A 16,355-nucleotide genomic window follows, 5' to 3' on the forward strand; every position below is an offset into this window, starting at 1 on the left:
ACAGTTGGGTTAAAAATAACCCAATTTGGGTCCAAAATGGATTGATCCACTATTTGGGTCAATTTCACCCAACTTTGTGTTGTTTTTGCAGAAAACGACCCCAAAAATAGGTCATTTTGTACAAAACAAACCCGACAACATTGGTCTGCTGTAAGAAAAAAAAAAGAAAAACAAGATGGGTCAAATTGACCCAATTAGTGGATCGGTCCGTTTTTGACCAAAATTGGGTTATTTTTGGCCCAAGTGTTTTTAGAGTATGTTTACTTTTAGCAATATGAACTAAGGACACACTGATGAAGAAGACGAATCAAGCGCTTATTTGGTTGGCATCAGGAGCTGCCCCCTCCGCAAATAAAACGAACAAACAGAGGTGCTGCTTGTTATGGGAGGTCGGAGTCCGAGAACACCGAGTTTCCCGCAAACAGCGCTTGGTGTCAACATGTGACGAAGACAGACAAACATTCAGGAGGCGGCCACGGGACTCACGGACGTCACGGGGGGGCCACGTGTCGATCTGAGCTGTGCGAGAGCTTCACGACCGGGATGTGACGACACTCGTTGACCACTCAGTGTCATGGCGCTAGCTGGAGTGTGTCTCGTCTTGCTCACCTTGCTTGCATGCGTCCTTCAGGTCCTTGTCAAAGCAGACGGTAAGAATTCAATTTGATGGTAAACATCTTGTGAAACTTTTAGATACTTTTTGAAAGCGTCTTTGTGCTTGTAGGTCATCCAAATGAAAACATGACACAAACATTGCACTTAATTTTCAATCCTCCCAGTTAAAGTGGAAGCCTCAGCTCCAGAAATATTTGGGGATTTTCATGTTTCTTGTGTAGGAAAACAATAATTTGCCAGATTTGAGGCCTATCCTGAAGGACATGGCTATTCCCATTGGATGTGTTTTGGATTTTTTGAATATATTTTAAAGTGCATGAAAGCACAATTTAGGTTACAAATGACATGCAATAAACTACAGTTAAGTCGTTTTCTGAGTGGGGTAAAAATACGTGGTCACACAGCACAAGAAGGCAAGCTCACTTAACACCGTACTTGAATTTATGTATTTATTTTGGCGGGAAATGTTTTGCATAGAACTGTTTTTCATAAAAAGGTTAACTGTAATTCAGGCTTTACAAATGCATTAGCGTACTAGTGAGCCTAGCAAGAAATTTTTCAGTGGTGCGGCAAGGGTGACTTGACGCCTCAGTGCAAGCGTGGCCAATCGCACACGCACGTCTACATTTGCATTCTTGCAACCATCTCCGTAACCAAGAAGTCATTGTTTATCATACTGTCCACAGTTAGGGAAATAAAATGCACACATATCCAGAACCTTGTCCAACATACTCATAAGCAGGAATATGTCTAGGTAAAAAGCTACATTTTGCTGAGCTTGATGAGAACTTTGCCATTGCTTTGCTTTTATCTCATAGTCTACTTCTCTCTCATGCAGTGATTGGCTAGTTAACAGGTAATCCGAGTGATCAATTGTCACCAATGGCCACTAATGTAAACTTGGTATTTAAAGAGAAAGTCAAGACAAACATCTTTTTTTTTCTCCAGAATATGTTCTATGCAGGCCCACTAGTTGAAACACAGCATTCTGATTAATATTGCATTTGTAGAATATAAGTTAAGCAGCAAAATGCACCCACTTTTAGCTATCTCAGGGGGCGGCCATTTTTCTGTCGGCCATTTTCTGTCGACTGAAGATGACATCGAAGTTGCTCAGGCCTCAGATAACGATCAATCACGGCTCAGCTGTTTTCTGAAGCCGAGTCATGATTGGTCGTTATCTGAGCCCTGAGCAACTTCGATATCATCTTCAGTCGACAGAAGTGACAAAATGGCCGCCCCTCCTGAGCTAGCTAAAAACGTGTGGATTTCTCATATTACACAAATGCAATATTAATCACAATGCCGTGTTTAGACTTGTGGACCTGCATAGAACATGAAGCGTATGAAGGGGTCTAAGAACACTGCATCCGTGTGAAAATGGCAAAAATGTAACAGGTATCAAAATCTCTCCCCCGATGTGGGTGTGACCAGAGAGTAACAAGGGGTGGGCCTTCTGCACTCCCACTCGCAACCCTAATACTAACGTGTCCCAATGTGATACAATTACTGATTAGCGCGTGGTGTTTCAGTATTTGTGCAGGCTCCAGCAGCACAAAGCATTTTCCTGCGTTCCAAACGAGCAAACCACTTCCTGGTGGAGGAGATCCTGCAGGGCAACCTGGAGCGGGAATGTTACGAGGAGCGCTGCACTTATGAGGAGGCCAGGGAGTACTTTGAAGACGATGATAAGACGGTCAGCCCAATCAGAAGTATCAGAATCACCTGTGCTCGTCTTCCGCTTCTTGTCCTCAACATGTTTGTATCCCGACAGGTCAAGTTCTGGAGCACTTATGAAAGTAAGTTCACTACAATGAAATCTTGCTGACTGGTGGTAGTTGCAAATTGGATGTCGAGGGTTAAAACACGTTAGTGAGAGGACGTTTGACCACGGTGTCACACCTACTCCCAAGTGGCAAATGCCCAAGCTTCTACGATGGGATCACTAGTAGACCAACGTCCTTTGACCGAGGCAGAGCCATTGAGAAAAAAAAATGATGATTTTAGCCTGTTCTCTGTTCTGAAATATGAATCCCAAGGAGAATTTTGATTCCAAAAATTCCCTTCAAGGGAATCAACCCAAACATTTTTTTTTTTTGGTCATGAATTTGTTCCCAGCAGGCCCACTAGTTGAAACAACAGCATTCTGATTAATAATACGTTTGTGGAATATGAGTTAAGCAGCAAAATGCACCCCTTTTTAGCCAGCATTCTAATTAATATTACGTTTGTGGAATATGCCTTAAGCAGCAAAATGCACCCCTTTTTAGCCAGCATTCTGATTAATATTACATTTGTGGAATATGAGTTAAGCAGCAAAATGCAGCCTTTTTAGCCCTCTCTGGGGGCGGCCATTTTGTCACTTCTGTCGACTGAAAACGACATCGCAACTACTCAGGACTCACGTGACAACCAATTACGGCTCAGCTTCAGAAAACAGGTCAGCCGTGATTGGTCGTTACCTGAGTCCTGAGCAGTTGTGATGTCATTTTCAATCGACAGAAGTGACAAAATGGCCGCCCCCAGAGATGGCTAAAAAACGGTGGATTAACTCTTATTCCACAAACGTAATATTGATCAGAATGCCCTGTTTCAACTAGTGGGCTTGAAAAAAAAAATTTTGGGGTAACCCCCTCTTTAAAAAAGAAAAAAAAAGAAAACTGTTTGGATAAAGCAGCACTGTTGACTAACTAGTGGTTCCCACGTTTGCCTCACAGTTCTTCCCTTTTTTCCTTTGCGACAGATCGGAACCAGTGCCAGCCCAACCCCTGCCTTCATGGTGGGAACTGCACTAACAAGGTGGGCGGATTCCACTGCTCCTGCTCCCCCCCCCGCCACGGAATCGTATGCCAATTGGAAGCCCAGGTAGACATGAACAGCCAGGAATATGAACGATGGCTGCAAAAAGCACCACAAGTGGTACCAGGTATACCTCAGAGATGAGGTTCAAGTATCTCCTCGGATGAACCGACAATCCTGCTTGAGAGTGTGTCGTGTTTTAGGAAGGCTCCCGTGTCCCACCGAAGGCCCCAATGTTTGTCACCAGCTGTGCACGGCGAACTCACACTCCTTCGCGTGCTCCTGCGTGGCAGGATTTAAACTGCACAGCGACGGACGAAGCTGCCTGCCCGAAGGTCCCAAACAACAACAAACACTCACTTCTGACGTCTGACATCAAATCTGACATGTGGTCTTTCCTCAGTGGAGTTTCCCTGCGGAAGCATGCCTGGCTCCCCTCAGACGGTATCAATGTGTCACCACGGAAACTGTCCCTGGCAGGTGACATGAACACTACCACGCTTTTGTTACATTAGTGCACTAGACATGATATGATTTTTAATTGTAGAAATAATGTACACAAAATGCTCATTTGTGGGTTTAAGATCATTCCCATGAACAATTTGGATGTCTGGGTAAGCAAATGGAGCGCGCCTTTGATAGAAGTCGACACTTCCCAGGGGCGTTTCCGGGGGGGGCAGTGCCCACCCACAGACACGCTCTGCCCACCCAAAGAAAAGTGGATGTAGTTCTGTAGTTATGGTTGTGTTCTAAGTTCCAACCTTTGTTTGTGTTGTTACATCCTCTTTCACCTTTAAAAAAAAACAACAACAACAACAACAACAACATTGTCACCTGCATGTCCACACTGTTCAGTTATGGATGTCAAATCAAATCAAATCAACTTTTATTTGTTTCGCTCCAATCACAACAACACTTATCTCAATTGAGGAGAAAACAAAACACGTTTTAAGGTGCAGTAGACCTACGCTGGATTTCGACCTACTTGAGCAATGTAGCACTTTTTTGTAGCTTCCTCAACAGTCCAATATAAAGTCAAAACTACTTTGTTGCCACAAATTAATCATTTATGCACGTTATCTGAATCTTCCCCCCCTCCCCCCAAAAAATCCTGTGTGTGGCATGATTGTCAACAGGCATTGCTGCTGGGAAGCGGCGGGACGGAGCTTTGTGCCGGTGTTTTGTTGGGTCCGCGCTCCGTCCTAACTGCTGCCAGTTGCCTCCTACAGGAATCGGACCCTCAGCCCTCCAATTTTTTTGTTGTCGTTGGTAACAAACTTTACTCAATCAAGATTTGCCAGACGAAATGACTACAGTCTATAATGACCAAGAAAGGTCCGCTGCTTTTCTCTTAGGTACCACGGATACAATGATGTCCGTTAAGGCTTTCCATATCCACAACCGTTACCGTCTAAACCACCATGGCAACGACCTGGCCCTCCTGGAGCTGACCTGCCCATTGCCCCTAGGCCCCACCCTCCGCCACCTGTGTCTGCCCACCAAGGATTTCAGCGAAAACGTTCTCATGAATTCTGGGAGGTTTGGGGTTGCTGCAAACATGAACCAAGACTTGGACCAGAACCTCATCTACATGACTTTGGACGAATGTCGCGGCGAGGTCAACATCTCGCTCCCACTAAGCAATAAAATGTTCTGCGTGACGGGACGGGCTGGAAAAACAGCGACGCACGGTCAGAAGTCAACGCAGAAGGGTAGTAGCGACGGATTCGGTTCAACAGCTTGGCGATGTGGCGGTCTGTTGTCCGCTATGCCTCTCGCCACGGTGGAAAGAGGGACCGCGTTTCTCACGGGGCTGCTCATCGTGCCACCTAAAGGCTGTCAGGGCAACGGGCTGGTCTTTACCAAAGTGTCTCGACACCTGGTCTGGATCAGACAGCAACTGGAGGCCGTCGAGTCACGTGAGCACACAACCCAACAGTCAAAAAGAAACTAAACTGAGACAACTTATGAGGGGCCCGCTCAGCTTCTGGTGTCACACCAAGGATGGTCTCTGCTGTATATTGCTGGAAAATCAGTTAGTCATTTTTGTCACTGGCCTTATTGTAGTTCTGCCTTCCCTCAGAGGGACGTTATCGTCCTATTATTAAATGTACACAACAAATTGGTGGATAACTGGTTTCAAAATCAGAAGTCAAGGAAAACACTTTGTTCAAACGTTCAATCAATTTTTAAAAATCGCTTTCTTTGCAATATGTCAGTGCTCTTACAAGTTACGACAATGTGCAATTTTAGTATAGACTTGTACATGTACCGTGAAGCAGACGCAAGTGATTTAAATGATAATTGACAATATCAAAATGATGAAATGTGAATAGGCTTTCTTTTTTTTTCAAAAATGAAAGAAAAAATAGTGAAACATGTTCCTGCTGTGTTTGAATGCAGACAATAAAACCCGAATGTCAACTCAATAATGGTGTTAAATGCCTATTTGTCATGATGAATACAATAATGGTCAAGAATGAGGGAGTCACAGAGCATACAAAGCAGTTTCTTTCATTTCATGATTTACAGCACGTTACAAAAAAAAAAAAAAAAAAAAGATTTTTAGTTGAGTTTCAAGAAGAAATGAACCCAAACATTTTCTTTGCAATAATCTCTTCTATGCAGGCCGACTAGTCTAAACACTGCATTCTGATTACAATTGCGTTTGAGGAATATGAGTTTAAGCAGAAAACTCCACCCCTTTTTAGCCATCTCAGGCGGCGGCCATTTTGTCACTTCTGTCAACTTAAAATGACATCAAAACTACTTAAGTAACTACCTGTTTTCTGAAGCTGAGCCGTGATTGGTTGCTACCTGAGCAACTGTGACGTTGTTTTCAGTCGACAGCAAGTGACAAAATGGCCGCCCCTTGAGATGGACAAAAACGGGCGGATTTTACTACTTTAACCCATATTCCACAAACACAATATCAATCACAATGTCGTGTTTAGACTAGTGGGGCTGCATAGCAGATATTATTGTGAAGAACATTTTTGTGTTGACCTCCACTTTAAGAATAATGCAGCCTAGGAGATGGAAGACAACGGAGGGAAGGGATTCTGTTTGCTGACCACAAGCTTCTGGTGCTGATGTGAGATGTAACCTTTGATGTGACCCTGAGAGCAGAGAAACCGCGTCAGCGTTCCCTCCCGCGTCCGTCCGTGCCGGTGTGTCCGCGTGCGCACTCACCATGTAGATGAGGTTTGCCAAGATGCACTGCACCTCGTCCACATCAACGTCTTCCACCTTCATCATCGTCAGGGCCACCAGGAACGTGTCCAGAGGCAACTGGTGGGTCCTCAGCAGCAGGTACCTGGACAGCGTTGACAAGAAGAGCTCAGCCGGACCCTCGGCTCACGTTGCTATCAGGAAGCCGCGAGATGCTCACACTTTCTTGAAGAGGTTCCTGTACGTGATGATCTTGAGCTTCTCCAGGATAAGGAAGATGCCGCAGCGGATGAAGAAGGTCTCGTGTTTGGACAGAGCCTCGTTCAGCAACAGCAGGTTCCCGTCACTGATACGCGGACATGGACACACACACACACACACACACACACGTCACACTTAGCAAATGTATTAGACCCGCTTCCGTGAAAGTGACAAGAGGCGATCCAATCATGAATTGCTTTTAAGTGGATTCTTTTAATTCCTGTAAGCTTGTTTCAATCTTTTAGCATTTTGAAAAGGGATGTCCGCTTTTAAAATGATTTGCCATTTTTCAGACCCAAAATTGAGCCAGCTCACTGGGAAGTCAGAAATTAACCTCACTTTGCTGTTCAGGAGTGCAAGTAGAGTAAATAACTATACGGTAGTTTGCCAGCTTAATCAATAAATAATAATGTGCTTTAATATTGTCTCTGTTTTTTTTCTTAAATGGTAAATTCAAGTAGGAATCTAAAATCATTATTATTTTCACATCTACTGGTGTACTGACCACTACAGAAACATGACAAAAATAGTTTCATCATTTTCAATGTTGTTCATTTAGGGCAGCTGTGGCATGAATTTTACATTGGCTAGTGTTCAAATAAATGTGTTATGCACTGTGTATAACATTATATATTACTAGTTTGAAATTCATTCAGTCATTTGAAGTCATTTGGGGTGATTTAAAAAAAAAAAATTGAAGGTGCCAAAAGTGGACATGCCCGTGGAAAAGAGAACGTGGCATTATGTTTTGCTAACCCACCTTCCTAGTGAGATTGTAAAACGTATCGTATTAATTTCATTCGCACGCATGCGTGCGCACACACTCTACCTGACAGCTTTGGTGACTTGGGCAAACTGCAGGAGGTCATACTTCTCCAGGAGCTGAAGTGTCGGCATGTGGCCCTAAAACGTCAGCAAATGGTGTTAATACCAGGTCCGGTTGCAGCTCGAATATTGGCTAAGTTCAAAGTGGTTCAAGAGGTGAGCCTTCTGACCAGCAGCATCTTGACAGGCAGCAGGTAGATGAGAATCATTCTCTTGTTCTTCTGACTGGCGCGGTGGCAGTGTCGGAATGAATAGGACAGAAACTCCTCGGCTGCGGGGGGTGGGGGGGGGGGGCACATAGAGGACAATTGTACTCATATCGGACGCTGATCCTCATTTGGTCTGACGACATCGGAAATGAGGCTACCTGGTTTGAAATCACTGTCAAACATGGCCTTGCGGCCCACATAGTATTTGTATGTGACCTTCTGAGCGGGACTGTAATCATTCTTCAAGTTGGAGCTGTCAATAGCCCTGATGAGCGGCTTGCACAAATGCAGTTTATTGATCTGATTCCAAAACACACATTTGCATACGTGCAATTCATCAATATACAAATGCACTGACAAAAATTGTCCAGTTGCTTCAATAAGAAGAGATTAGGGCAGTTTCAGTATTCTATTGACCAAACATACAAAAGACTTGAGACCTTAAAGTAGATTTTGAAGAGCTGGTTGCTTAGAAACATCATGCCCCACTTCTTTGAGTCCTCGATCCCGGCTCGACTGCAAAGTAAATATTGAACACAGCAATGAGATTCAGGTTGGGCGGGAGGGCTGTACTAAAAAAAAAAAGCTTTCAGGCACACATTCACCCCCACAGTGGATGTAGAAAGAGATTCCTGGTTTTTGTTATATAAAAAAAAAAATGAGACCAGAACAAATCATTTCAAAATGTTTCCCAACATTGACATAATCTATAAACTGTACACCTCAACTTAATTTAATCCAAAAATATTTTTGAGTGGGGAAGTAAAAATAATCAACTGAGATAATACCTGCACAAGTACGCACACTCTCTCAAACCAGGATGGGGCTGTGTTTAGAGTTAACCAATCACACGCAAAACAAATGACTGTTCCACATCAAACAGAAAGCAGTGTTGTTTTAACAAACAGCATCAATGTCACTGTGTTATAAAATGGTGGAGAAACACATGGACAGACAATATAACAATATTCATATTTTTGCGCCAGCCATTCCTTTTGAAGTAACGCTATGGCCAAAGAGCTCAACCTTAGTTTCATTGGACCATAAAAAAAAAAAAAAATCCAAAACGTGCAAAAATGTGTTATGGTTAAAGAGCTATATAATGTTAACATGTGTTTATATGTCATTTTAATGACTGCTTACCATTTTGTTAATTTTTGTTTCCTCATTATGCCAACATATGCCATAGCTACACAAGTACCATCACATTACAATTTACTACGATCTATATAAAAAAAATACATTACATTAATATGGAACGCAGTGGAGAAAAGTGCTATACATTTGATTTGATTTATCATTGTTACTGACTTGTCACTGGCACAAACTCGAAAGCAGCTCATGAGTTGCTCGGCTGCTTTTTCCAGCATTTCACCCGGTTGACCTTTGCCCTTCTGTTGCAACTGCTGCTCTGCCTGGAACCACATACCGTAGATGTTCAGCTTCCATCAATGTCATATGAATCAATACATTGACCACAACTTTTTGCACTGAACCAAAACTAGGCCCAATACTTTGGCTAACGCGTTCTCTTACGTTGTTGGCAAATATCCTGAGATCCAGAGTGACAGTGAACATAACAGGCAGCGCCCTAAAAGACACAAAGACAGAATGCTACTTTCTGGATGGCGACTTTCCTTTTGCTTGTGGTGTGGCTAGTGGAGTGGGGGACCACTCTCAACACAACCCACACCACGGAATAATTGGTCAGGATCATCTTTAAGAGACATCCGACAATTGGGCCCTGACTGACATTGCTGGGGGAAGATGCTCAAACCGGGCTTGAGTCTTGGTATGTGTGGAACTCACTTTAGCTGACACTCACCAGTTCTCCTCTTTGTGTGACTGAAACGCCCTCAAAAAGGATGTGAGAAGTCAAGGAGTGCTGATGTGGAATGCGAACATAAATGATTATTGACGCCATCATAAAGGATATTGGACGACAATGGTCTGGAACTTGTAGGCCTCTACAAAGTCGTGATTGGCAACTGCATACGTGCACCTGGCAAACAAGAAATACTGCCGTGACATACATTTCATTTCTCACTAGACCATCAATACAAAATCTCAGCCCACCTGAGATGAGCAGCCACCATCTCATCGTACGGCGGCTCAAGAACCTGTTGACATTTGTCCTCTGGATTGGCCAGCTGAAACACACACACACACACACACACACACACACAAATCTAGATCCGAGAACATTGAACCCCATCTATTAAAAGGGGGAAATCAACCCAAACACATTTTTTTTTCAAGAATATCTTCCCAGAAGGCCCACTAGTTGAAACATGGCATTCTGACAAATATTGCATTTGTGGAATATGATTTAAGCGGCAAAATCCTCCCCTTTTTAGCCATCTCAGGGGGCGGCCATTTGTCATTTCTGCCAACTGAAAATGACATTACAACTTCTCAGGGTTCAGCTAACGACTAATCATGGCTCAGCTTCAGAAAACAGGTCAGCCTGTTAACTGCCAACTGCTCACAACTGCTCACAACGACCAATCACGGGTGACCTGTTTTCTGAATCTGAGCCGTGATTGGTCGTTGTGAGCAGTTGTGATGTCATTTTCAGTCGACAGAAGACAAAATGGCCGCCCCCAGAGATGGCTAAAAACGAGTGGATTAACGCTTATTGCACAAACGCAATATTTATCAGAATGCCCTGTTTCAACTAGTGGGCTTGCATAGAACATATTCTTGAAAAAAAATGTTTGCGTTGACTTCCACTTTAAGTTTTATTACTCATGATGAACTAACCTATTTTGTTATTTTCACAGCAGAAGCTGTCCTAAATCTTTTTTCTTCGATTTGCGAACAAAAATTCAAGATATGAGCACGAGATGGTGGCATCGAACTCAACTCACTTCACAACAAGCAGCAGCTTAGCATATTGTGAACGATTCTAAAAAAAAAAAAAAAAAAAACGGGATACTTTCAAGCAGTGTGGAGAAGTGAAAGCAGAGAGAGCCAAAGATATTAGTAATTACTGAAGCAATCGGCATATACATAGCAACATCTGTGCGGCCATATGCTTTAGGAGCTGGGCTTCAAACGTGGAGCCCCCGTTACACTGTTCCATCCCGGGCGCATTATAGCAAGACCGTGTTCCCTGTCATATACAATCGCACAAGAGCCGTGATGCAGCATGAGCTGTCCTCTGTTACTCTTACAATGAAGTTAAAGTTACTAGTTGGCAAGTGCTACCTGGCTTTCTGCAACCTCATTCTATCCATACAAGAAAGGGGTTTTCCTGTGTTCTCTTTTTTATTATTTATAGATCTTTTATTATTATTATTATTATTATTATTATTATTATCATTATTATTATTTATGATGATTGGACACTCTAAATTGCCCCTGGGTGTGATTGTGAGTGCAAATGTTTGTTTGTCTCTGTGTGCCCTGCGATTGGCTGGCAACCAATTCAGGGTGTCCCCCGCTTACTCCCAAAAACAGCTGGGATAGGCTCCAGCACTCCCCGCGACCCTTGTGAGGATAAGCAGTATAGATAATAGATGGATGGATGGATTATTTATGAACAACTCTAATGCACAACTTTTTATTCTATTTTGTGCTTTTATAACATGGAATGTTTTTTGCTTTATAGCAAATTGAATTGTAGCTTGCACTCTGTTATAACAAAATTAAAAAAAAAAAAAACTAGTCTTATGCATTTGAGACTTATTGCTGTACCGAACCCGTACCAAACCGTGACCCCCATACTGAAGTACGTACCGAACTGTGACTTTTGTGAACCGTTACACCCCTACTGTCTATGTATAGGTATTGAAGTGTGTGGAGTCACACCTGGAGCCGGGGGTTGGCTACGTGGGGGTGTTTAAAGGAAAGTAGCTCAGCGCAGAGCGCCCCCTTCTGGTTGTCAATGGCTTCATAGGCCTGCAGGAGGACAAGATGATTGAAGCTGATGAATACATCCGAGAATATACAGTACTGTCGTTTGTTTTCATGTTGTTGCTGTTTTGTTGTTGACGTCACACATCACCTGCTGCAAATACTGGTTGATGGTGATGTGAGCCATGAGGTCTTCGTCCAACGGCAACCTCTCCCTACGGAAAACCATGATTAAAAACACGGCCGCAATGGAATTCAGCGCGTCAGACGTTATTTCAAGTCAAAATAACAGTGAACACGTTTACATGCATACCCCACCCATCAACCATAGTCAGGTTTCCAGCTCTCTAATGGGGATAAATTGTATAGAAAATGGATGGATGAACGTATATATGCAATTTCAAGAGTTTTGGAGTTAGTTGAATTCATGGCAAACTGGTATCTTATCTGAAAATGACAGCAAAGCGATAAAGGACATTAATGTCATTATATTCTCAATTTAGAAAAATGTTCCGCATCCGACAATAAACACACCCGCTCTCCATGCAGGGGTGGCCAATGTCCTATATTGTTCTTGATTAATAAGGGATTATTTTTAATGGTCCCAATTTAGAACATTTTGTAGATGTTATGTGCTCTCAAATGTGTTGCTACTGTATTGCATGTATGTTTGTTACATAGCAACGTTCCTTTGATTCTTTATTGCTTTGTGTTAAAGTTATCACTTTTTCCACACAGACAGATTGTGTGTCTCTGTCAATATAGCTATACGTATATCGGTTTGTTGATCCGGAAAGTAGTCGGACGCGATACTTCTGCTGCGTAGAACAACTGTGCCAGCAGTAGCGCTTCTCAATAAGGTGGTACCTGAGCTGCAGCCCATTTCAGCTCGGGATACAGCCTGCACTTGCCGCCAGACACATGTAGACAACGATTGCAAACACGGCTGAGATTCGATCTCGAACCTCATAACTGTAATGCAATGTTTTAACCACTAGCGCATTATACTGGCACACGTTCGTACAACACTGTTTGGGATAGGAAAATGTCAAAATTTTTCAATATCTCTAATTCAACTGAATGACTATACATGTACCGACTTTTGAATTTAAATGGATGAAACTGTATAAATCAACCTGAGAAACCACTTAACGCGGCGAGGGTCGTGCACGGTGGTGCTATGAAAACGGCAACTTTATACGGTACGAAGGGATAGCTCAGTCAAGCGTTTCTTCAGGGGTTGGGACAGTGGAGCACTTATTTTGTATACCGTATAAGAGAATTAATCCGAATTCAAAGAGTACAAGTTCCATTCGCATGTCATGTGCCCTGAAAAAGTAGCAGCTACATGGACATCTCACAGTTTCCAGTGTAATAGCAATGAATTACACACTGTTTTGATCTAAACTCTATATACATATAGACATTGATTATGTGTAAGAACGTACCTTTATTCCAACATTGTATCCAACAAAATAAGCATTCGAATCAAGTAACACTGGAATTAACATCCGGGTTACTTACATTTTACTATGGGGGCAGATCGATACAAATATCGATATTGACGATACTGGACAAATAATTGGATCAGGTAGATACTATTGACCTGGGGTCGATACTTCGCTCCGCCACCATTTTCCTCAAAGCGCCGCTTCTCTGACCCCCCCCCCCTTTACCTAAAGCAATGTAGAGCCAAACTAGAAGCGGCGCGAGGTGTGGACTTTTTTTTACAACAACAGAAAAGGACAGTGCCAAGTGTGATTTGTGCAAGTGCTCCGCTACTGTGGTAACACAACGAATTTACACAAACATGAAAAAAGCTCACCCTACAGAGAGCAACGAGCTGCAAGCGACGTTGTTAATTGTAATTTCGTTACATTGCTGCTTTTTTGGTTTGACTCTTGACTTTTGTTCTGAAACTACTGCTTTGTAGTTATTTAATAAAAAATAAAACATTCTCTCTCTCTCTCTCTCTCTCTCTCTCTCTCTCTCTCTCGCTCTCTCTCTCTCTCTCTCTCTATATATATATATATATATATATATATATCCATCCATCCATTATCTGTACCGCTTCTCCTCACAAGGGTCGCGGGGCGTGCTGGAGCCTATCCCAGCTGTCTTCGGGCAGTAGGCGGGGGACACCCTGAATTGGTTGCCAGCCAATCGCAGGGCACACAGAGACAAACATCCGCACTCACAATCACACCTAGGGGCAACTTAGAGTGTCCAATCAACTTACCATGCATGTTTTTGGAATGTGGGAGGAAACCGGAGTACCCGGAGAAAACCCACGCAGGCACGGGGAGAACATGCAAACTCCACACAGGGAGGCCGGAGCCGGGATCGAACCCACGGCCTCTGAACTGTGAGGCGGACGTGCTAACCAGTCGACCACCGTGCCGCCTATACATATATATATATATATATATATATATATATATATATATATGTTTTTTTTTGTTGTTGTTTTTTTAATGTATTTATTTATTTATTTATTTATTTTTAAAACATTTCCCAGCAAAAAGTATCGGTAACGTATCGGTATCGGCCGATACTACCCTGTATTTACTTGGTATCAGCGCGATACCAAAATTCCTAGGATCGCACACCCCTATGATTTTACTATTCACTTCCGGTACAGATTCTTCTTCTTCTATTTTTTCGTCGTCGTTCATACTTGGCACACTGGGGCGCATTGCTGCTCCCATCAGCCTGTTTCTCACGGCACAACGTCATGTACAGTACGAGTCGAGTGTTTCCAATCTTTATTTGAGCCAAGGTACATATAGATAGATAGATAGATAGATAGATAGATAGATAGATAGATAGATAGATAGATAGATAGATAGATAGATAGATAGATAGATAGATAGATAGATAGATAGATAGATTGATTGATTAGGAGTATGGGTTTATGGGGTTCCATTTGTGCCCAAAAAATGGTATGTGTCGATGATACGTGTCTATGTTATGTGTGGAGGATAAGTGCAATATAGGTATGTTAGACGTCGATGATAAGTGTCTATGTTAGACGTCCATGTAAAGTGTCGATGTTAGATGTCGATGAGAAATGTCGTCAGTGTTTAATAAAACCATAAAATAATATGTATAAAAGTATGCATGCGATCCCGTTAGCTCATTCCCACCACCGTTGCGACACAACGCCGCTTTATTTACAGCCGGGATCAACTTTTGGGTATGTCTTATTTTCAGCATTTATTAATTTATTTTTATTTTATTTTTTTGAGCCCGAGTCTATGTGCTGTGCGCTGTTTCTCCACCTAGATGTCAGTAATGCCAAAGGCATTGAACTCAATGCGGCCGTGAAGGTCAGGAAAACAAATGATTATTATCATCATCATCATCATCTTCCAAACCGCTTATCCTATCCAGGGTCGCGGGGAGGTGCTGGACCCTATCCCAGCCGTCAACGGGCGAATGCAGACTACACCCCGAACTGGTCGCCAGCCAGTCGCAGGGTACACACAGACACCATCACTGAGCGGGAATCGATTCCACGCTGGCCGCACACAACTCAGGCGTGTGTACCACTACATTATTATTATTATTATTATTATTATTATTATTATTATTATTATTATTATTATTATTATTATTATTATGTGAAGGCGAAGACCTTCGTTTTTATTATTAAGCCAGATTTATTTTCTGTACGTTGCTAAACGGACCAAACACTCTCCCGAAAAGGCCTACGGAAGGCACAGCCCCAGCAGGTTACCAGGAAAAAAAGAAAAAGAAATTTATACAGGCTGAAAATAAGACACACGAAAAAGTTGATCCCAGCTGTTAAACAAAGCGGCGTTACGCAACGGTGGTGGGACTGAGCGAACAGGACCGCATTTATCTATTAATTTTATTAAACACTGACGACATTTCTCATCGGCGCCTAACGTCGACACTTTACATAGACGTATAGACACTATCAGCTACACATACATAGACACGTATCATTGACACATAACATTTTTGGCACAAATGGAACCCCATAAAATGGAACCCCATAGATTTTACCTTGTCTGATTCCTGAATTTCAGATATTGAAAGAAATGGACGAGCAAATTCACTCAACTTGTGTGAGATTTGATTTATATTGGATGCTACTTGAAAGATTAAACGAACACGCATTGGAAAATGGTTGTGGTTTGTGAACTAATAATTGAGCTTACATAACACACAAGTAAGTGAACAGCTGAAATTTTCCACACCAACCATTAGTTTTATTTGTGAATGAAAAATCTGAAATCGACCAAATTGGCACATAAGAGGTTTCGGCCTGACAGCAGCGAACTATGCATATACATATCGTCTCTGTCATGTGAAAAACACTCATCTCCATTTTTTTTTCATATCCCTGTTTTTACATGAATCATGCTTCCGCGTTACAGACATCGCATTAAAGTGAAAATTTAAAAAGTTTCCAAAATTGGAGATGTCGCTTTCATATGAAAAACACTTATCTCCATTTTTTTTTCATTTTCCTATTTTTACATTAATCATGTTTCCGCGTTACAGACATCACATTAAAGTGAAATTTTTTTTAAAAAGTTTCCAAAATTAGAAATATTGCACAGTGGAAGTCACATTTGAACAATGAAT

General features: G+C 42.3%; 2 protein-coding genes across 2 annotated transcripts; one reads left to right on the forward strand and one right to left on the reverse strand.

The window, feature by feature from the left end:
• Nucleotides 1–63: 63 nt before the first annotated feature.
• prozb (protein Z, vitamin K-dependent plasma glycoprotein b) lies at nucleotides 64–5,846 on the forward strand. Its single transcript, XM_086029524.1, has 8 exons — nucleotides 64–650; nucleotides 2,148–2,311; nucleotides 2,390–2,414; nucleotides 3,359–3,541; nucleotides 3,618–3,749; nucleotides 3,818–3,894; nucleotides 4,551–4,683; nucleotides 4,770–5,846. The coding sequence occupies exons 1-8, from the start codon at nucleotides 575–577 to the stop codon at nucleotides 5,366–5,368; spliced, it is 1,389 nt and encodes a 462-aa protein (XP_085885650.1). The 5' UTR covers nucleotides 64–574; the 3' UTR covers nucleotides 5,369–5,846.
• On the reverse strand, nucleotides 4,759–13,282 carry pcid2 (PCI domain containing 2). Its single transcript, XM_086029852.1, has 15 exons — nucleotides 13,187–13,282; nucleotides 11,890–11,953; nucleotides 11,694–11,783; nucleotides 9,957–10,030; nucleotides 9,815–9,882; nucleotides 9,706–9,745; nucleotides 9,417–9,471; nucleotides 9,192–9,295; nucleotides 8,321–8,396; nucleotides 8,039–8,180; nucleotides 7,842–7,942; nucleotides 7,676–7,749; nucleotides 6,806–6,931; nucleotides 6,607–6,730; nucleotides 4,759–6,533 (listed from the first exon to the last, which is right to left on the reverse strand). The coding sequence occupies exons 2-15, from the start codon at nucleotides 11,923–11,925 to the stop codon at nucleotides 6,444–6,446; spliced, it is 1,200 nt and encodes a 399-aa protein (XP_085885978.1). The 5' UTR covers nucleotides 11,926–11,953; nucleotides 13,187–13,282; the 3' UTR covers nucleotides 4,759–6,443.
• Nucleotides 13,283–16,355: the final 3,073 nt, after the last annotated feature.

The sequence above is a fragment of the Filicampus tigris genome, chromosome 1 (assembly GCF_054856515.1).
Source record: "Filicampus tigris isolate MCC_2025a chromosome 1, RoL_Ftig_1.0, whole genome shotgun sequence".
Classification (NCBI taxonomy): domain Eukaryota; kingdom Metazoa; phylum Chordata; class Actinopteri; order Syngnathiformes; family Syngnathidae; genus Filicampus; species Filicampus tigris.

Bases quoted from the DNA above. Each gene is read 5' to 3' on its own strand.
- prozb (XM_086029524.1), top strand. From the start codon at position 575: ATGGCGCTAGCTGGAGTGTGTCTCGTCTTGCTCACCTTGCTTGCATGC. The intron at 3,542-3,617 runs GTATACCTCAGA...GTCGTGTTTTAG, and splicing joins AGCACCACAAGTGGTACCAG to GAAGGCTCCCGTGTCCCACC. The intron at 3,750-3,817 runs GTCCCAAACAAC...GTCTTTCCTCAG, and splicing joins ACGAAGCTGCCTGCCCGAAG to TGGAGTTTCCCTGCGGAAGC.
- pcid2 (XM_086029852.1), bottom strand. From the start codon at position 11,925: ATGGCTCACATCACCATCAACCAGTATTTGCAGCAG. The intron at 9,472-9,705 runs GTGAGTGTCAGC...TGTGTCTTTTAG, and splicing joins TCACACAAAGAGGAGAACTG to GGCGCTGCCTGTTATGTTCA. The intron at 7,943-8,038 runs GTAGCCTCATTT...CACCCCCCGCAG, and splicing joins TGACAGTGATTTCAAACCAG to CCGAGGAGTTTCTGTCCTAT.